The sequence below is a fragment of the Protopterus annectens genome, chromosome 11.part0 (assembly GCF_019279795.1).
Source record: "Protopterus annectens isolate FY-2018-M chromosome 11.part0, PAN1.0, whole genome shotgun sequence".
Lineage (NCBI taxonomy): Eukaryota > Metazoa > Chordata > Ceratodontiformes > Protopteridae > Protopterus > Protopterus annectens.
The window spans coordinates 1,271,172,805-1,271,194,932 of NC_056745.1; the positions used below are offsets into that span (position 1 = coordinate 1,271,172,805).

The following is a 22,128-nucleotide window of genomic DNA, read 5'->3' on the forward strand; positions in this document are numbered from 1 at the left end:
TACTTTTAATGCAATTTTCCTCTAGCTCAATCACTATATTTAAATTCTTTAAATGTGATTAAAAAAAAACTTGGTTATTGAAACAGTCCAGTTTCCAAGCATTCATCTTCTTCTTTGAAAACACCACCGCCAGATATTATCCTGACTGGCTACTTTTCAATAAGCAAACTTGATTGTATATACACCCATGCCTGACCCCCCCCCCAAAAAAAAAACAAAAAAAAAAAAATAACTGAATACAGTGCGCCCAGTCTATGTTAGCATTCAGTACAATAAAACATCATATTAGAAATTTCTTCGCATAATAATATTACGTAAAACAGCTCACAGTGATGTTAGACCTGACTATAGTGCCACCCCCACCCACAAAGAAAGGGGGAATAGAAGGGTATCCATCCTAGAGCCCTCTAGATACTATCCTCCAGTCTGGCCTAATGACTGCTCCCCATTCCTGCTGAAGCCAAAACCATTCAACACCTTCCCAACTTGTCCTGCACAAAGATGGTCAGATTTACATTAAATGTATCCCGTCTGATAAAAGCCATAGGGGATCCCTATCTGCAAACTCACAGTGTGGCAAAATCTGAATAACTAGTGATTCAGCAGTCCATGCTACCCTACATTTAACAAAACAGTGGGCTAACTCAATACTCTTAAAGCACCTAGAATGCATCCATACTAATCTAGGGATTATTTCTGACCAATTAAAAGTAACTCTAGGATATTTCTGTTTGAATACTACCAAATCTCTGACAATCTAGGCTGACACTCTCCACTTAGGAACTATAGCCAAATCATTATCCTTGTAATGAATCAACACTAACATAACATCACTCTGCTATAAATGTTGGGCATTTGCCTTACCAACCAACTGATGACAGTGCATTCATCTAAAACCTCTTCATAACACTTCACAATTCGACAGGTCAAGCCTTGATGTCATATCATATGCCTCTTTGCTGCCAAGAACACAAAGTAATATTCAATAATAATACTTCTGCCATGCCCATCAGAATAGCCAAAACAAACACTAAGCCACTAGATAATGGCTCAAATCAAACATTTGCAAACCAATAACCCTTCATCTAACATAGTCTACTAACGCATCAGAAACCCACCTTCAGGCTCATTTTTTCACTTCAGTTGACTTGCCTTTTTGCTGCTATATCTGATACCCTTCAGATTCAATAGGATTGTGTCGAAAAATGCTCAGGTCTAACACGTTTACTTGCCAAAGCCTTGCACACCAACTGTAAAAATTGCCCAGCCTTAGCTGCCTTACAACTAGGGTAGCCTACTAACAAGAAAGCTAAAACATTCACATCAGTGAGGGAAAGTGTAATCCATCTTCCCTGGTCATCCTCAGTATGGCCACTGTCCTTTAACTGTATGAAAATTTCTCTGACTTACCTAGCTAGATCTAGGGGTATCTGCCAGAGCCACTCCTGCTGCACTGTCCTTCTGCCAACAAACTGAGCTCTAGGCGCTCCTCCACAAGCTGACAACTGTCTGTACAATGGCAGCATGTCCACATACATTTTCCAACATTAAAGGCCTAATAAATGCCTATTCTGACAACAATGTCATTTATCACAGACCTCTCCTGACCCTTTACTCTGTCCATCATGATATCTAGCCAAGTATCAGCATGTCTTCACTCCTACTTAAGCTTGCTATTAAGTGCCTTCAACTTTCTAAAGTGCTAGTAATACCACAACCAGGTACCCTCCCCCCTTATCCGCTGAGCTTCACAAGTTGTAATTAAATAAGACAACAATGGCAAACCTTCTAATGAATCCTTCTCCAACATTACTGGCATAAAATAAATAAAACCAAGGGCCCAATTATTCCAAGTTCTAGCCTAATATTTTTCAGGCTTTTTCTTTCCAAGACCAACCAATGCTGCAGCCACGTCCTTCAGCCTAGGTGCTTCAGCCTCTGCTAAGTGCTGTGTACTGTCTGCATTGATCAGATCAAATACATCCACATAATCACCTTTTCCAACCTTTTCTTTAACTGATAATGGATTATGTGCTGTTGCAAATGAAATTGGCTTTTTAGGTAGAAAAGAGTGTTCCCTCCCATACTCCTGGTAAGATGTAACCTCTGGAGTTACCAACCCTGACAATGCTATCTGGTTAACCAACAGATATCCCCATCCTCCACCCTTAATCAAGCATCTTGAACTATAAATCCTGTCTCAGTCTATCATTCTTCTGCTGAACACCTGAGCCTGAACCTAACAATTCTTGTAAATTTGACCTGTCACCTATGCTCAAGTCTTGCAAAAAAACCTAATAACCTGCCATCTACATCTAGCCTTAGCTCATCCAGTTGTCCCTCCCTGGTGTTATCCTGATTGTCTAATGACATTTGCTGGGCAAGTATGATGTTGCTTGGCTCCTGTAGACATGCTCAACTACCCTCTCATGTGCCCATCTCCTAGATTCCCAACAAACTATCTGTTTTCCTCTTCATTTAGATTCTATGACCCTGGTCCACTTCATACTGTTGACTCTCCACATGACCAGGCTCAAACTATTCTCCATTTGCTCCTTCCTTCAACGACACCTCTGCCTCAGCTATGATGCTGGCTCAATTGTCCTTCAATGTATTAATGTCCACCATCATGTAACAAAAACAAACTTGAATGTATGCATTATCAAAGTTTACATTGTCCCTCCTTTAAACAGCCAATATCCTAATCCACTTACCCCTATCACTTTCTTTAATAACTCCTAACTTTAAAACAATCAACTATGCATATCTTGTACCACCAGCATATAAATACTTCCATTTACTGCCTTTAGTCAACTGCAGCCAAGAAAATGATTATAAGAAAAAAATCCTAACCTCTGACCAGAAATACTTCAACCATAATAATGTCATAATAACTCATTGTTTATGTCAACCACTAAAACCGCCAGCCAAAATGACAGCACACTACCTACTCCTGCCAGTTAAGCTGGGCAACCCAAGCCACATAGGGACAACCTCAAACACTGCTGATATGCTAACAGCTTGTCATTATAAAAGCTAGGACTCCAAGACTTTGCAATCTTTGGGAAACACTGTCTAACATAAATCTATTGTCTGTTCTACCCTTAACAACCACACAGTTGAGAGGCACACCACTTTTTGTAGCCATCACGCAACCTCTCAATGAAAGTCTTCATTCATCCTTGCATAAAGTGGCTACTAAACAGAAAACAGTACATTAACTCTGTTCACTTTAAAAGCACAAATCCCCAAACCACAAAAACAACCAACAAGTCATGAAGGAGCGAGCAATGTCAATCTACCATCACGCTGCAACCACATCCCTACAGAATGAAGATTGGCAAAGCAATAGCTCTGTGCACACTTACTCACTGATTTCCTGATCACTTCTGTTTTTTTTTTTGTTGATATTTCATTAATTTGAGAGTACTTTATTCAACCTTGTTGAAGGCCTTGTCATAATGTATCCAACAAAACAGCAGAACAGAAGAAGAAAATTATTTTCCACAGTTATCATTAATGCAATGTATTATATGTTAACAATGGAGTACCGTTCAAGAGATTTGGTTTTAATTATTAATGTTCTCTTTTGTATATATCGATTGGGCATTCTTTCAACCCCAGAATTCTGGGATACTGCTGGCACCAGGCCCCAACATAGGGAATAAGCCAAACATTACCCTTGTACTCACCTTTCCCACTCTCGACTTACAGAGAAGGGAAAATGCAGATGTCTGTACCTGAACCACTGGTACTGGTTGCTTGGGCATTGGGAAATGCAATTAACTCATGTATTCCAAGCACCCATGCCAAGGGAGACCAGGCCCTTCCTTTCACCACTTTATTTATCCCTCCCCCTTTACCCTAACACTGCCTAGCATTTATCTCATTTTTTCCAGTATTCCTAACCCATTCCCATTTCCCACCAAATTTAACCCTATCTATTCTTACTCACAGCAACTCGGCAGGTTTATTAGTACAAATAAGTCTGTCTCTACAAACACCATTTGCAAAAAAAATATTCCTCAAGAGGTAACTCACTGAGTTAGTAAAGGTTCATTTGGCCCTTCTGTTGGCTAAGTACATAATCTGGGGTAGAATAGAAAGGATGCACATACTGTGATTTGGACTTGTAATTCTTGACCAGTTTTTTGTCAAATATAATTTATAATCTGCAGTTTCATGTAAAGTTAAGTAAACTTATACTGTTATTTCTCAAATTTATAAAAACATTCTTTTGTTTTCTCAGATAATAAATGTTTATTTTAATTCTCTTTACAGCCATTAGACTATGAATATTCTGCATTTCACACCCTGCTCATTAAAGTAGAGAATGAAGACCCATTAATTCCGGATGTTGCGTATGGACCCAGGTCCACAGCAACAGTTCAAATCACAGTTCTGGATGCAAATGAGCCTCCGATCTTTTACCCTGACCCAGTGACGGTGACCAAGCAAGAAAATATTGCCATTGGCAGTGTCATTTCCACAATGAATGCTACTGATCCAGACCATCTTCAGCATCAAGCCATTCAGTAAGTTTTTAAGTCATGGTTAATTTACATCAGTTTAGTTGTGCAGAAGTTAAATGTAGAAGTGATGTTTGAAATGAAGAAAAGAAATGGCCAAGTATAAATTCAGTTTAAATCTCTGCATCTGTAATTTTATACAAGATATAGTATGGAATTGTTTACACAACAAAGTGAAATATATCACTGCAATAAATTGTAAATGTTCTTAAGTATGTATAGCTTAAGACAGTGTGCTGATAACATACAGACTAACATCCAGCACAAGAGACAAGACTATGCATGTGTTAAGTCATACTGCATGGGTATATAGCATCGAACTGTGCAATATAGCATATTTGTTTATTAATTGCTAAGGAAAACTGTTTTTCTCATTCAAATGTATCCTGCTTTAATTAAGCCAAAGCAAATGCATAGTGTAATTGCTACTACAAGAGAATGTGCTGTTGTAGCATAGTAGCTGAGAAAATAAGCAGACAGTACATACACCTTATACACCACAGCATTTCTATTCTAGACTAGACTTGTATAATATGTAAGCCAGTGCCTGTCATTTAGGAAATAGACTTGTTTAGTAATGGGTTTCTCCTTTAAGTTGGAAAATGAGTTCCTCTTTTTTTTTTTTTTTTTAAATTTATTTATTTTTTTATTCATTTGTTACTGGTAACTATCCTACCATTAGGAACTCTATTCTATCATAACCCAGGCCCCAAGGGCAAAGATGAATGCAGTATATATGGAAAGTTCTGAGCAGCCTATCAATCAGCATGTTTTTTGTTTGGGTGGTGAGCAGAGTTCCCATAGAAAATTAATGTCGGCACAAGATAACAAAAAACATCCAAGCATCACACAGACTAGGCTAGTAGTAAGAACTGAACTCTGCAGCTTGGGAGTTCTGCATTATGTTACTAAACACACATTTTTATGCATGCCATTTTCCCCTCTTTTCCTGACAGCTATAAATCCCTTCCCTTCAGTAGGACTTTAGGTTATTCATTCTCAAGTGCAGATAATAATTCCTGCATTGACTGACAGCTGTCCGGTGTGGAGATATGCTTCAGATAGCTGTGCTGGACTTTGTAACTGCTTTCACCTTTTCATCTATTTAATGCCAAGAGAGTAGTATCTTCATCACAATGGCCTAAGGGTCCAGCTTCGTTGTCCCCAGCCTTGGGCCTTTCAAGTTTCAGGACAGCACCTACAGTATCTGTTACCAGGCTGTGGAGCTATACATCACCCTACCTCACTACAGTCTGACTGATTCTGACAAAGACTTCAAGAATGCTTTTTTTTCTGTGGTTATCCCCAACCGTGCCCCATTGGCTGGTAATTATGGCACGTGCATGAGAGTAAAAGTGTATTATGTCCTCTCCAAGAGAGTGTGTCGTGCATGCATGTGTGTCTCAGCTCTCAGCTCACAGACTCAGTTTGGTATTCACACCGACCTAGGCAGTGCCAAGCTTGTGTCTCCTATGCTGCAGCATTGTTACCATCTAGTCACTGCTTGCTAGCTATGCAGTACAGACACTAACCAGGACTAGCATTCTGTCCCTCAGCATGATCAGGCCGGCATTAGATACTCACTACCACTTCAGCTTGGCTGTATTTTGCAACACTCATACCATTCCTAGAACCTAGGTTTTCTGAGTTATAGTCAGATCTTTATTCCTCTATGTTGTTGAGTTGGGGTACTTTGCATACATTTTCATAAGGCAAAATGTTTGTTGCAGTTTGTTTTCAGTCTGTTTGGGGAATTTCATATGGTTGTATTTCAAATACATTGTTTTTTGCACTGATTACTAACGGACTTCCATTCTAGAATAGTCAGTCCAGAGTAGTACTATCCTTATCCATAAATGATTATATTCTCATAACAAGGGATAGTAAATGTTATTTCTGCGTATATTTACTCTAAGGTAATGAGTTTCACAATTTGTTTTCCATTTAACTAAACACAGTGAGGATGAAATGTTGAATGTGCTGAGGAACTTGAGATTTGGGAACCCTGTAATTTATAAAAGTGATATAAAATTTTAAGTTCATGAGTAGTAGCATGTGCTGGGTACTCGAATCCTTCTGTTTTTCTGTCACTGCAAACAACGTTAAATAAACTTAATACTTTGCATTTAAGCAGTACTGATTATAGCTTAGGAATTTCCTTTATTTGGAGAGAGATATGAAACATTTGAATATAGCAAATGTCAACATTTTCCACCCTTGCTGATAACAGTATGGACACTGGCACAACTCCTCCTTTGTTACCAGTCAATTTGAGGTTATCTTAAAAGCCATTCTCTGTGATTTCATGAAAATCCTTCCACCACCAGGCCTTCAGTTTGGTGAATGCTGCAATTACATTTTAACACTGTCAGTACCTTTCAGTCAAATCCAGATAAACTCCAGTAATATCGCTCAAACTTTTTCTTTAACTTGACACCCTCTCTTGCCAATGTTATCCATTACTAGGTCCTAAGTTTACCACCAAGAAATATTTCTAGAAGAGCAAGTAATACTTTGTGGGAGCCCTGAACCTACTAGACATAGCCACCTATAAGAAGTCAGTGCCAGAAGCAGCTGGGGAGATTGATTCCATTTCTCTTGATGAGATCACTGTGGTAATTAAATAATTCCATAATAATGAGGCTCCAAGTGTAGATAAATTATGTAGTGAAATGCTGAAGTCACTGAGTCTGTTAGAGTGTCATGGTAAATGTTCTTTTTCTGTGTTATGTGAAAGGCATGGGCAGAACTTATGGATGTAGAAATTAGTGTAATAGTCCAGTTTTCAGAAAAGGGGCAGTGGTGCATGTTCCAGTCACTGAAGTATCATACACCTCACACTCCATAGGAAACCCTACATCAGCATGTTACAAAGGAATCTAGATCCTGAGACTCTCATTTAGAAGGAGCAATGTGAAGTCTTTAGATCAAATCTTTCCTTTGGTAAAGATACATGAGAGGTTATGTGAGTTTGCCAGTGATGTTTACCTGTGCTTTGTAGATATGGAGAAGGCATATGGCTATGTATTTTGGAAAGACTATTAAGATGTATTACAGTAAGATTGTGTTCCTTGCTGTATATAATTCAGTCCCTTGTTGTAATGTAAGGACTGCATCACGACTGAGTCTAGGTATTGTCCTCTGCCTAGCATGATTGTCATCTCCAGCAACATAGACCAGATTCAGGCCTGCTCAATCTAACTTTGTTTGTATAACTTGAGCACTGACCCAGGCCATCTTTTTTTGGAGAAGGTTCCCCTGCACCCTAGCAGCAGGAGTGTGCAGTTAGAACTTGTCTATTTGAAGACTGCTGGAGCAGGGCTCAGTTTTGAGCTTTTTCTGGTTAATTGGGTAACATGTTTAAATCAGTTGTTCGTTTTCTATTGTTGTATATATATATATTCTATTCATCTGCTTTTACTGTATTTGTGTTTCTTCCTACTTTATTACTAGTGGCATTGACTACAACTTTGATCTGAGATATATAACAATAAGTATCCTTTTCTGTGCATTTAAAGAGTTTTTTTGATTGTATCTGCTTTATTTTCTGAAAAATATATATATACTTGTTTCCCACCTTTCTAAGCTAGTATAGTCCAGTTGTCAGGTTAAGTGCTGAATTCATTGCTGTGTTACAAATCTGTGTTTGCCCATACCTTACCTGGATTGAAGGAAGTTTCTCTGTTCACCTGTGAGAGAGGGGAGCTTTGAGCAGCCTGTCTGTCCCTGTAGGAGTGGTTTCAGCCCAGGAATTAGTAGTTTGTTGGCCAGTTTGTGCTAATTTCTATCTCTTTCATTTCCCTGCTATAAATACCGCATTTGCCTGGTTTTGCACACCAGCCAGCGCCAGTTAGCTAGGGTATAACTATTCCTGGCTCCACAAAGTCCCCTCTTCAATTTTTCCCTTGGAACTAGACAAACTTTCAACTTAAGCACTCAAGCCATTCATTTCTCAGCCCAGCACTTGCTCAAAACTCATAGCAAGCACTTATAAACCCTAGCACTAGACCCTCCTATACTGTACAGAAGGAAGAGGCTCTCTATTCAACCTTACAAGCCATTCAGTAAAATAGTTCACTGTACCTATCAAGGCATGTCCAAAGGGCAGTTTCAGCCATACTCTCCAGTCCAACTGGTGAATCTGGGTATTTTGAGGCAATGTTACAACTGCCTCATGTACACAGACAACCCTCTCCTCCTACCACCAAACACTAATACATGTGAGCGATGCAATTATATAGCCAAACTGGAGGCTAAGCTCTCTCAACCCAAGGCTGGATCAGACAGTCAGGAGGAGAAGGGAAATACTTGCATCACACCACCAGTCTCACATAGACCCATTAAACCAGCATCAGCAAAAAACACACATAAATACACAAAAACATACTTGGAGGCTCTAAATAAAAATCTGCAAAAGCAACAGAGACCTCCAAAGAAGACATCCAAGCAACCTCCACCCCCCAACACAAATCATGAAACGCATACGTCACAAAACCAGTGTGCCATGCAATCACAGCCCTTAAGGCAAAATAACATACCAACATACTAGTAATAGGCGACTCCATAGTCAGGCACACTAACATCCCACTCACTAGGCTAAATAAGGAGAAGGTTACTGTTAGCTGCCTGTCGGGTGCCAGGATCCGCCACATAACACAAGTACTCAGGTCACTCCAGAACAAGTACAAATGCGACTCTGTCATTGTCCATGTTGGTGTGAATGACCTGAGCCGTACCTCCCTGGACTACATGAAAAGAGACATGGAAGAGCTCTCTGATCTTGTAGCCCAGGCCGGTATGACTCTGACCCTGAGTAGCATCCTGCCCTCACCAAGAATGATACCACAGTATAAAGAAAAAATTATCAATTTCAACAATTGGTTAAGTTTCTGGTGTCATTCAAAGGGGATCCAGAGTCTGTCCACCTGGGATGACATGCTCGACAAGCCACACTGCTTCGCTATAGACGGCTTGCACATGTCACCCTTAGGCTTTTGAATACTGGCCAAGGCTCTTGCCACCCCATAGTGCCTTTTTTAGGTAAGGCTCAAAAGACAAACCCACCGCCATAAATAGCACAAGTAACAAAAAACTGAGGGTGATGCTACTTAATGCCAGAAGTCTAAACCTCAAAATGCATGCACTCGAGGCACTCCTTAGTATGGAGAAAATCGATATATGTGCAGCAACAGAATCCTGGTTTAAGGCTCCAGAGAGCACCCCAGCAGTAGCAGGCTACAACTCATACCATAAATTTCGGCCACAGAACCCGGACCAAAATACAAAAGGCGGGGGCGTATCCATATTCATCAAAAAAAGGGGGAAATTAAAACCCCAAAACCCCCCCCAGGTTTACTGCATGGGTATATAGCATCGAACTGTGCAATATAGCATATTTGTTTATTAATTGCTAAGGAAAACTGTTTTTCTCATTCAAATGTATCCTGCTTTAATTAAGCCAAAGCAAATGCATAGTGTAATTGCTACTACAAGAGAATGTGCTGTTGTAGCATAGTAGCTGAGAAAATAAGCAGACAGTACATACACCTTATACACCACAGCATTTCTATTCTAGACTAGACTTGTATAATATGTAAGCCAGTGCCTGTCATTTAGGAAATAGACTTGTTTAGTAATGGGTTTCTCCTTTAAGTTGGAAAATGAGTTCCTCTTTTTTTTTTTTTTTTAATTTATTTATTTATTTTTATTCATTTGTTACTGGTAACTATCCTACCATTAGGAACTCTATTCTATCATAACCCAGGCCCCAAGGGCAAGGATGAATGCAGTATATATGGAAAGTTCTGAGCAGCCTATCAATCAGCATGTTTTTTATTTGGGTGGTGAGCAGAGTTCCCATAGAAAATTAATGTAGGCACAAGATAACAAAAAACATCCAAGCATCACACAGACTAGGCTAGTAGTAAGAACTGAACTCTGCAGCTTGGGAGTTCTGCATTATGTTACTAAACACACATTTTTATGCATGCCATTTTCCCCTCTTTTCCTGACAGCTATAAATCCCTTCCCTTCAGTAGGACTTTAGGTTATTCATTCTCAAGTGCAGATAATAATTCCTGCATTGACTGACAGCTGTCCGGTGTGGAGATATGCTTCAGATAGCTGTGCTGGACTTTGTAACTGCTTTCACCTTTTCATCTATTTAATGCCAAGAGAGTAGTATCTTCATCACAATGGCCTAAGGGTCCAGCTTCGTTGTCCCCAGCCTTGGGCCTTTCAAGTTTCAGGACAGCACCTACAGTATCTGTTACCAGGCTGTGGAGCTATACATCACCCTACCTCACTACAGTCTGACTGATTCTGACAAAGACTTCAAGAATGCTTTTTTTTCTGTGGTTATCCCCAACCGTGCCCCATTGGCTGGTAATTATGGCACTTGCATGAGAGTAAAAGTGTATTATGTCCTCTCCAAGAGAGTGTGTGTACGTGCATGCATGTGTGTCTCAGCTCTCAGCTCACAGACTCAGTTTGGTATTCACACCGACCTAGGCAGTGCCAAGCTTGTGTCTCCTATGCTGCAGCATTGTTACCATCTAGTCACTGCTTGCTAGCTATGCAGTACAGACACTAACCAGGACTAGCATTCTGTCCCTCAGCATGATCAGGCCGGCATTAGATACTCACTACCACTTCAGCTTGGCTGTATTTTGCAACACTCATACCATTCCTAGAACCTAGGTTTTCTGAGTTATAGTCAGATCTTTATTCCTCTATGTTGTTGAGTTGGGGTACTTTGCAGACATTTTCATAAGGCAAAATGTTTGTTGCAGTTTGTTTTCAGTCTGTTTGGGGAATTTCATATGGTTGTATTTCAAATACATTGTTTTTTGCACTGATTACTAACGGACTTCCATTCTAGAATAGTCAGTCCAGAGTAGTACTATCCTTATCCATAAATGATTATATTCTCATAACAAGGGATAGTAAATGTTATTTCTGCGTATATTTACTCTAAGGTAATGAGTTTCACAATTTGTTTTCCATTTAACTAAACACAGTGAGGATGAAATGTTGAATGTGCTGAGGAACTTGAGATTTGGGAACCCTGTAATTTATAAAAGTGATATAAAATTTTAAGTTCATGAGTAGTAGCATGTGCTGGGTACTCGAATCCTTCTGTTTTTCTGTCACTGCAAACAACGTTAAATAAACTTAATACTTTGCATTTAAGCAGTACTGATTATAGCTTAGGAATTTTCTTTATTTGGAGAGAGATATGAAACATTTGAATATAGCAAATGTCAACATTTTCCACCCTTGCTGATAACAGTATGGACACTGGCACAACTCCTCCTTTGTTACCAGTCAATTTGAGGTTATCTTAAAAGCCATTCTCTGTGATTTCATGAAAATCCTTCCACCACCAGGCCTTCAGTTTGGTGAATGCTGCAATTACATTTTAACACTGTCAGTACCTTTCAGTCAAATCCAGATAAACTCCAGTAATATCGCTCAAACTTTTTCTTTAACTTGACACCCTCTCTTGCCAATGTTATCCATTACTAGGTCCTAAGTTTACCACCAAGAAATATTTCTAGAAGAGCAAGTAATACTTTGTGGGAGCCCTGAACCTACTAGACATAGCCACCTATAAGAAGTCAGTGCCAGAAGCAGCTGGGGAGATTGATTCCATTTCTCTTGATGAGGTCACTGTGGTAATTAAATAATTCCATAATAATGAGGCTCCAAGTGTAGATAAATTATGTAGTGAAATGCTGAAGTCACTGAGTCTGTTGGAGTGTCATGGTAAATGTTCTTTTTCTGTGTTATGTGAAAGGCATGGGCAGAACTTATGGATGTAGAAATTAGTGTAATAGTCCAGTTTTCAGAAAAGGGGCAGTGGTGCATGTTCCAGTCACTGAAGTATCATACACCTCACACTCCATAGGAAACCCTACATCAGCATGTTACAAAGGAATCTAGATCCTGAGACTCTCATTTAGAAGGAGCAATGTGAAGTCTTTAGATCAAATCTTTCCTTTGGTAAAGATACATGAGAGGTTATGTGAGTTTGCCAGTGATGTTTACCTGTGCTTTGTAGATATGGAGAAGGCATATGGCTATGTATGTTGGAAAGACTATTAAGATGTATTACAGTAAGATTGTGTTCCTTGCTGTATATAATTCAGTCCCTTGTTGTAATGTAAGGACTGCATCACGACTGAGTCTAGGTATTGTCCTCTCTGCCTAGCATGATTGTCATCTCCAGCAACATAGACCAGATTCAGGCCTGCTCAATCTAACTTTGTTTGTATAACTTGAGCACTGACCCAGGCCATCTTTTTTTGGAGAAGGTTCCCCTGCACCCTAGCAGCAGGAGTGTGCAGTTAGAACTTGTCTATTTGAAGACTGCTGGAGCAGGGCTCAGTTTTGAGCTTTTTTCTGGTTAATTGGGTAACATGTTTAAATCAGTTGTTCGTTTTCTATTGTTGTATATATATATATTCTATTCATCTGCTTTTACTGTATTTGTGTTTCTTCCTACTTTATTACTAGTGGCATTGACTACAACTTTGATCTGAGATATATAACAATAAGTATCCTTTTCTGTGCATTTAAAGAGTTTTTTTGATTGTATCTGCTTTATTTTCTGAAAAAAATATATATATACTTGTTTCCCACCTTTCTAAGCTAGTATAGTCCAGTTGTCAGGTTAAGTGCTGAATTCATTGCTGTGTTACAAATCTCTGTGTTTGCCCATACCTTACCTGGATTGAAGGAAGTTTCTCTGTTCACCTGTGAGAGAGGGGAGCTTTGAGCAGCCTGTCTGTCCCTGTAGGAGTGGTTTCAGCCCAGGAATTAGTAGTTTGTTGGCCAGTTTGTGCTAATTTCTATCTCTTTCATTTCCCTGCTATAAATACCGCATTTGCCTGGTTTTGCACACCAGCCAGCGCCAGTTAGCTAGGGTATAACTATTCCTGGCTCCACAAAGTCCCCTCTTCAATTTTTCCCTTGGAACTAGACAAACTTTCAACTTAAGCACTCAAGCCATTCATTTCTCAGCCCAGCACTTGCTCAAAACTCATAGCAAGCACTTATAAACCCTAGCACTAGACCCTCCTATACTGTACAGAAGGAAGAGGCTCTCTATTCAACCTTACAAGCCATTCAGTAAAATAGTTCACTGTACCTATCAAGGCATGTCCAAAGGGCAGTTTCAGCCATACTCTCCAGTCCAACTGGTGAATCTGGGTATTTTGAGGCAATGTTACAACTGCCTCATGTACACAGACAACCCTCTCCTCCTACCACCAAACACTAATACATGTGAGAGATGCAATTATATAGCCAAACTGGAGGCTAAGCTCTCTCAACCCAAGGCTGGATCAGACAGTCAGGAGGAGAAGGGAAATACTTGCATCACACCACCAGTCTCACATAGACCCATTAAACCAGCATCAGCAAAAAACACACATAAATACACAAAAACATACTTGGAGGCTCTAAATAAAAATCTGCAAAAGCAACAGAGACCTCCAAAGAAGACATCCAAGCAACCTCCACCCCCCAACACAAATCATGAAACGCATACGTCACAAAACCAGTGTGCCATGCAATCACAGCCCTTAAGGCAAAATAACATACCAACATACTAGTAATAGGCGACTCCATAGTCAGGCACACTAACATCCCACTCACTAGGCTAAATAAGGAGAAGGTTACTGTTAGCTGCCTGTCGGGTGCCAGGATCCGCCACATAACACAAGTACTCAGGTCACTCCAGAACAAGTACAAATGCGACTCTGTCATTGTCCATGTTGGTGTGAATGACCTGAGCCGTACCTCCCTGGACTACATGAAAAGAGACATGGAAGAGCTCTCTGATCTTGTAGCCCAGGCCGGTATGACTCTGACCCTGAGTAGCATCCTGCCCTCACCAAGAATGATACCACAGTATAAAGAAAAAATTATCAATTTCAACAATTGGTTAAGTTTCTGGTGTCATTCAAAGGGGATCCAGAGTCTGTCCACCTGGGATGACATGCTCGACAAGCCACACTGCTTCGCTATAGACGGCTTGCACATGTCACCCTTAGGCTTTTGAATACTGGCCAAGGCTCTTGCCACCCCCATAGTGCCTTTTTTAGGTAAGGCTCAAAAGACAAACCCACCGCCATAAATAGCACAAGTAACAAAAAACTGAGGGTGATGCTACTTAATGCCAGAAGTCTAAACCTCAAAATGCATGCACTCGAGGCACTCCTTAGTATGGAGAAAATCGATATATGTGCAGCAACAGAATCCTGGTTTAAGGCTCCAGAGAGCACCCCAGCAGTAGCAGGCTACAACTCATACCATAAATTTCGGCCACAGAACCCGGACCAAAATACAAAAGGCGGGGGCGTATCCATATTCATCAAGGATACCCACACCTCCAGGTTAGTGGCACAGCACGATGCTTCAGAGATCATCCATGTGCAACTAACAATGGGCAAAACTGCAATTCAAATTGTAGCTTGCTACAGATCACCCACCATGTCCCAGGACCCCCATTCCGCATTTCTGGAAACACTGGGAAATATAAAGGTCCTACCAAACACCCTAATTATTGGGTGATTTCATTTACCCAAACATTAATTGGGAGAACTACTCAAGTACTAACTCCCTTGCCCAACATTTCCTAGAATTTATAAACTCAAACTCCCAGCATCAACTGGTCAACACTCCCACCAGAGGTGACAACATATTGGACCTAGTCATCACCAACATGGGTGACCATTGCTCCACACCAGAGGTCAACCCCTCACTGGTTAGATCTGACCATAAACAAATCACTTTGGATATCCACATTCCGCCCCCACCCCCGGACAAGGAAACCACCATGAAAAACTTTTCAAAAGCAAACTTCACGTTACTTAAGACCGAGGTGGAAAGTTTCAAAGCCCCCATGCTAAAGGATAATATTGTCCAAGCTGCAAAATCCTTTACTAATGCATTTTACGGGCACCTACAAGAATGCATGGATCATGCTATCCCAAGCAAAACCAAGACTCACTCCTCCAAGAAAAGGAAACCAGTCTGGTGGACTCCTGCCATAAACAAGCTATACAATAGAGGAGGAAACTAGTACAGAAAAGAAAAAAATCCCAAGAAGGGAAGACATCCCTGATCAGTATTAGCAAGAAACTTCGATCCCTCATAAAATCATCCAAGGCGAGTTTCAAAAGAAAAATTGCCAAGGACTCCAAAGATAACCACAAGGTATTCTTTAGCTATGTCAAGAATCTAAGTGGCAATGCTCAGATCTGCTCGGAGTTAGTGCAGAATGGTATAAAATACACTGAACCAACCGATATTGCCAACATCCTAGCAAACAGGTTCAGCACAAACTTCACCCCCCTCTTACCCCCAATAGGGCCCATAACCATACCAGAAGAATGTAGAGCTCCTCAAATCACAGACACTCAGATTAAAACAGCCCTCTCCAAAGCCAAAAAACACAGCATCAATGGGATCGGATGGAGTACCAGGCTGCGTCCTACACGAGCTCAAAGACAAACTAACCCCTCACCTAAACATACTGTTCAAACTCAGCCTCTCCACAGGTTATGTACCCATAGAGTGGCGCACAGCAATGGTTATTCCACTCCACAAAGGTGGAGCCACAACAGACCCCGGGAACTATCGCCCTATAAGCCTGACTAGCTTGGTCTGCAAGGCTATGGAGCGCATCATCATGGAACTCATTAACGGAGACATTGGGAAACTCCAAACACTAGACCCTACCCATTTCGGCTTTAAGGGCAGATCATGCCTCTTAAACCTGGTGGACTTCTTTGAGACAGTTACCAAGGCTATAGATGAGGGAAAGATGGTACACACAGCCTACCTAAACCTTGCAAAGGCCTTTGACACCATTCCCCATTCTGGTATTATAGACAAGCTCACCAGCCTGAACATAAACCCCTACATCACAAGATGGGTTGCCAACTGGCTCACGGACAGAACCCACATGGTAAGAGTTGCGGGAGCTAGGTCTGACTCTAAACCGGTTACAAGTGGCATTCCCCAGGGCTCAGTCCTAGGACCCCTCCTGTTCGGCATATACTTCTCAGAGGTACAGACAAGCACAGGAGGACTATGGCTGACCAAGTTCGCAGACGACTGCAAACTAGGGTCTATAATTGATTCACTGGCTGACACAGACATCCTCCAAAAGGGTCTCACTGAGATGGACACCTGCTGTCAAAATCATGGCCTCAAGCTAAATGCCAAAAAAGTGCATGGTCATCCCCTTTGGAAAAAACAAAGTACCCACAAACTACCAGATAGGTGGTAGTCCCCTAAATACAGAAGACGTAATAAGGGATCTGGGGACCCAAGTAGATAGTAAACTCTCCTTTGATAATCACATTGCCAAAGTGGTTGGAAAATCCTTCTACATGGCACACTTTATCACAAAAGAGTTCGCATCCAGATCAAAAGAGGTCATTGTGCCCCTCTACTCATCGCTCATCAGACCCATCATAGAGTACAATGCCCCATTTGGGATGTATCTTACAAGACATCTGCAACAGCTGGAAACACCACAGAAGTACCTCACCAAGAGGATCACTGGCCTCAAACAGATGCCTTATGCAGCTCGACTGAAGAAACTCCTGCTGTACTCTGTTGCATATCGCCTACTCAGAGGTGATCTCTGCCTGACATACAAGGCCATATCCAACCCAGAACTGATCGACATGCTCCACCTAAAGAAAAGCTTATCCACTCGAGCCACACGCTCTAGGGATGTATACCTCACCACAACAATAAATAGGACGTGATGGAGGGATAGATTCCTGTCACAGAGACTTTCCATGCTTTGGAACAAGATTCCAATCTACATTAGGCGGAGCTCCTCGCTAACACTCTTCAAGAGAAACCTTGACAAGTGGATGGGAAGCAAAGTTTACCGCAGGGATCACTTCAGTGGCTCTGCTGGACAGAGGCACAGGGAACTAATCTAAGGGGGCGACGAAAGCCAACACATTCTGGCTGGGCTTATAAATGCCTTCGGGCAGATAGCCTAGTACCTACCTATGAACCTATGCAGTGTTAGAATCAGTACCACCAAATCAGAGGTCATATTTTCTCCTAAAAGAGTATATTGTTTTTTGCAAGTGAGGAGGTGTCATCTACATTTGGGGTGTCACTTGGGGTTAGTTCAGGAATGAAGGTGGGGAGAATTTAGGAGAGTGATTAGCAAATAAATGTTATGATACCAATACTGCAGGCAATATACTGAGATGTGACAATAAAGCATGAACTAAGTCAAAGGATGAATATGTCAATTTAGCAGTTTTCATTATTATTCTCGCCTGTTTTTTTCTAGCTTTTCAGAGTAATAGAAAATATGGCATGACAGATACTAATATCAGAAACAAGATTTCACTGTAAGGTAACTTGTTAAACTTTCCATACAAAAGTGAAGAGCTCAAAATGTGAAATTGCCTTGCAGTAAAACATGCTTTTTCAGGATGGGCAGGGACAGCTGAATTAGCTTGACCACTTAGATGGCATGCTTTCTAAGTGTAAACCAATGGAAGTGTGCTGGGCAAGGAGAGAAATACTATATGTTGGTGGAGGTATATCTCAGCTGAGCTCACGTGGAAAAGACAGTGGCTCCTACAGTCTGAGCTGAGGATAGAGTCTGGTCTCCCCTGCTCGGTTTGCTGAATAGCTCTCAACTGTCCAGATTTTCACAAAGTGTCCAGATTTTTGCCTCATATTTTTGGTCTGTTCCTGATAAAATGCATGTTTTTTCTGGGAAATGAGTAAGGGTTAATGTTATTAAATAATGGCACGCTTTTGAGTTTTGGACTTCATTTCCTTGAGGAAATGTATGCTACCACAAATGATGTTATTCTAGCAACTTTCTAAGTTTATAAGAGCGCTGTTTAAAATCTGTCCTTATTTTGGGGCCTTTGTCTCCCCCTATTATTTTAGGCTTTGTCCAGATTTCTTACACTAAGAGGTTAAGAGGTATGATTTGCTGTAATCACGAGCCTGCCTTATTCCTAGTTTTTGAAGATGAAAAGGTCTAACCTGATATTTTTGTAAAGCAGGATTAATTATTTATTGAAGAAAATGTATTTATTTGTTTGTTTGTTAATCCTTTGTTGAGCAGGTCAATCCCACTTGACCAATGGTCTCTTTTCAACGGAGACCCAACATTGTATTTGATGTGACAATGGGAAATGTGTGCATGTTACCCAGGAACTTTCCCTTATCTTTTTATAGGTTCCTAGGTGATTACTAGGCTAACGACCCTGGAGGGTCTATTTAAGTCTAGCTATGCTTCCCAATGTGAAAATCAGACTCTGTATTGTACATGTAAGGTAAACACCTTAACTATTATGCCAACTCTTAGCTGGGTCTACTTTAATTAAACGAAAGTGGAATCTGTCAAATACGAATCCGTCGACACGTAAACAGTGAAATGCGGAAACGTTGAACACACTAAATAGTGAAATCAGAAATGTTGAATTGTCATAGTTGGCCCGTCTGCGGTATAGCTCCGTAAGGTAAGTGTGCGATAGTTACAGACCTTAGGGTTAGGGTGCGGGTTAAGGTAAGTCCATAAATAGGTAATGTATGTAAGGTTTAGTGTAGGGTTTTGTTAAGTGTATGTGTGTGGAATATTTACTTTGTGTGGGTATAGTTCTGTAGGGTAAGTGTGCGATAATTACGGACCTTAGGGTTAGGGAGGGCTTAAGGGTAGTGCATATATAGTTGTGTATATGGGGTTTAGTGTAGGGTTACAAGTGGAGTTTTGGTGCTTTAATTTAGGGTTAGTAGTAGGGTTTTGGTTAGTGTATGTATGTGTTTTTTATTGTATTTGCGTAGGTAGTATGTTACGGGCGGTGGGGTTGGCTGACTATTGCGGTTTCAATGTTTAAATTTTGCAGTTTTGCGTGTTCGATGTTATCGCATTTCGCTGTTTATGTGTCAACGGATTTGTATTCTATAGATTCTGCTTTCGTTTAATTAAAGTAGACCCCTCTTAGCTCCCATGGGGGGGAGGTGATACTGCTTTCCCATGGAAGGAATGGAAGGGGAAGGAATCTGAATTGGAAAGTTGGTAGAATGAGTTGATCATATTGATGATGTGAGAGCTGCTGTAAACATTAAGCATGAGAATAATTTTTCCATTACTGCATTCATGTAAAGCAGTTTACATTTTCATGAATAGCAGCACCTCTTAGAAGAAGATGAACTGACTGACTAGCAAGCATTGTCATGGGCAGAATTGATTGCGCATTGCCAAGATTTGGCTGGGAAGGGACTGAGGGTGTCAGTTAATGAGAAAGGGAATGCTATGTTGAATGATGCATTGCTGTTTAATTACAAAACAATGCTTCCTCTTAAGACTTATCCCAGAGCAGCTTCAGCAGAAGAAAAAATAGCTGAATGAAGTATTTTATTAAGAAAGTTACTTATGGTGAGGATATCCTCCAGGACAGAAAAGAATATATCGATCACTGTATTATTTGGGATTTATTGGGGAAAACTGTGAGTTTTTCCATTTTGGATTTCACTACCAATTTAGGACTAATGTAATTGCTGTGAGTTGATGTTTGAATCATTTGCTTTGTTAAATACTTTTTATTTTAATGCTTGTAGAAAAACAGAATTATTATCCCCGGGGACAAGCGTATTTTAATATTAACTAATATTGTAAAAATAAAAAATACTCTACATTTTATCAGAGGCTGACGTAATAGTGTAATTAATTAATAAAATGAATAAAAAAAGGATATTAATCATGTTGCAGTGGTATATGATAATCAAGAGTGCTGTTATTTGTTTATTAGATATATAACAATTTGAGCATTTTCTGATACCTGGAGGGATGGACGTTCATGGCATCTTTGACCTGAGATACATACTGAAATAGCTGTAATAGCATCTTCAGGAAGCTTAAACTTTTTAGACATATTAACAATTAAACAAGGTAGAGTAGTTTTGCTAAGCTGTTACATTAATGAGGTTCTCATGTCATTGTTTTGTATGCCAGTAGAAAGATTAAGGAAACTGTACACCACACTGTACTAGATTAGTAGCACGAGATTTGTAGTTATTAGGAAGATACTGCACTACACTGACCTGGAATTGACTGACCTTGGTTTCTCTGATTGTTTTCTTAGCTGCTGGCCTAGTCCAGTTTTTCTGGTTCACAACCTTGTATTACTTTTTGTCTATCTCTCTCCCCCACCTTGAACCTGCACGTCTTCCTCCCACTCCTGCTTAATTACAGAGGAAAAAAAAATATGACGTAGAAAGGCACCATCTTTTGCCCTTGCTTCATAGGAATCCCCAGTAGTGTACTCACTTATATCATATTCCATTCCTTTTTTAAATGGTACTCTGTTGACTCCTAATTTACTGTAAGTCCCTTTCTAAAACCCCTGGCATAACTACATTATTTTCCTATTTCTCAGTGAACTCAGCTCCCTGTTTTTAAAGAAAAATAAAAACAGAAAAGAAAATACCTTTTTTTCTTTAGAATCTGGCTTGTCTAATTCCCCTTAAATTTGGCTGTTTATTTTCCCCAGACACTGGATTGTACTGGCTGATTTTTTTTTGTACTTTATCCCAGGTGTAGCCCCGTTCCATTCGCCCTCGCTATGCTCAAGCTCACTTCGCTTTTCTTCCACCCACCCCCATATCATTTCCATTATACCTAACCACAGGTCCCTCCCAACCATCAAACTCCTCCCCTTCCTGTTACACAAGCTAACACCCATTACAAACTCTCTCCCTACCTTACAACTCCTCCCCAAACTCTCAACCAACTCACCCTATTAAAGCCCTGTTCTCCTCTTCAAACATGCCAGACTTAATCATTCCTGTCATATTTCCACCTGCACTGTTCCAACATAACATCACCTCACACATTCTTACCCCTATACATAAAGCCCCGACCTACGTTCACCTAAACTGCTTTTCTTACCCTCAGCAACCCATACTCATCTCTGCATCTATCCTTCCAATGAATATACTACTCCCTAAAATAAAAACTCCTCCTTTCAACCTTACTACATCTAGGTATAAAACAAAATACTTTCATAACTACCCACAACAAATGAAAACGTATGGCTTCCCAAGGACTCTTCTCTTGTCAGGTGATATACACCCAAACCCTTTTCCTACCACTATTCCTAACACTCCACAAAATATCACCCCCAATTATAATCAACCATCCATACCAAAAAAGTAAATCTCCTTCTATTCTATCAATACTCAAAGTATGCTCAACAAACTAAGCCAGTTTCATGCTTGGATATATCTTCATACCCCAGACATTATCTCTGTCACAGAAAATTGGCTTAAACCTGAAAACTAAAATAAAGACATACTTTCTCCAGGTTATAATATACTTTGCCAAGATCACTTAAAGAAAAAAGGTGGAGGTGTTGCTTTAGTTTATTATAGCTACCTCACTCTCTCCCTTCCTAAAGAACCAATTCCCTCCTTTACACCTGCTGAAATACTAATAGTAAACCTCAAACCTAATGACTTTACTGCCATCACAGTAGTAGCCATATACATTCCACCAGGGAGCAACATCCCCTTAATGGAAAATATACTGTCC

At 40.3% G+C, this 22,128-nt stretch overlaps 1 protein-coding gene across 1 annotated transcript in view; it reads left to right on the plus strand.

Annotated features, from left to right (window-relative positions):
* The window catches only part of CDH13 (cadherin 13), a 3,439,935-nt gene that overhangs the window by 2,602,732 nt on the left and 815,075 nt on the right, over positions 1-22,128 (plus strand). Inside the window, exon 10 of the mRNA XM_044088622.1 lies at positions 4,282-4,535. Within this exon, the coding sequence (XP_043944557.1) occupies positions 4,282-4,535 (254 nt within the window). The remainder of the gene's footprint in view (positions 1-4,281; positions 4,536-22,128) is intronic.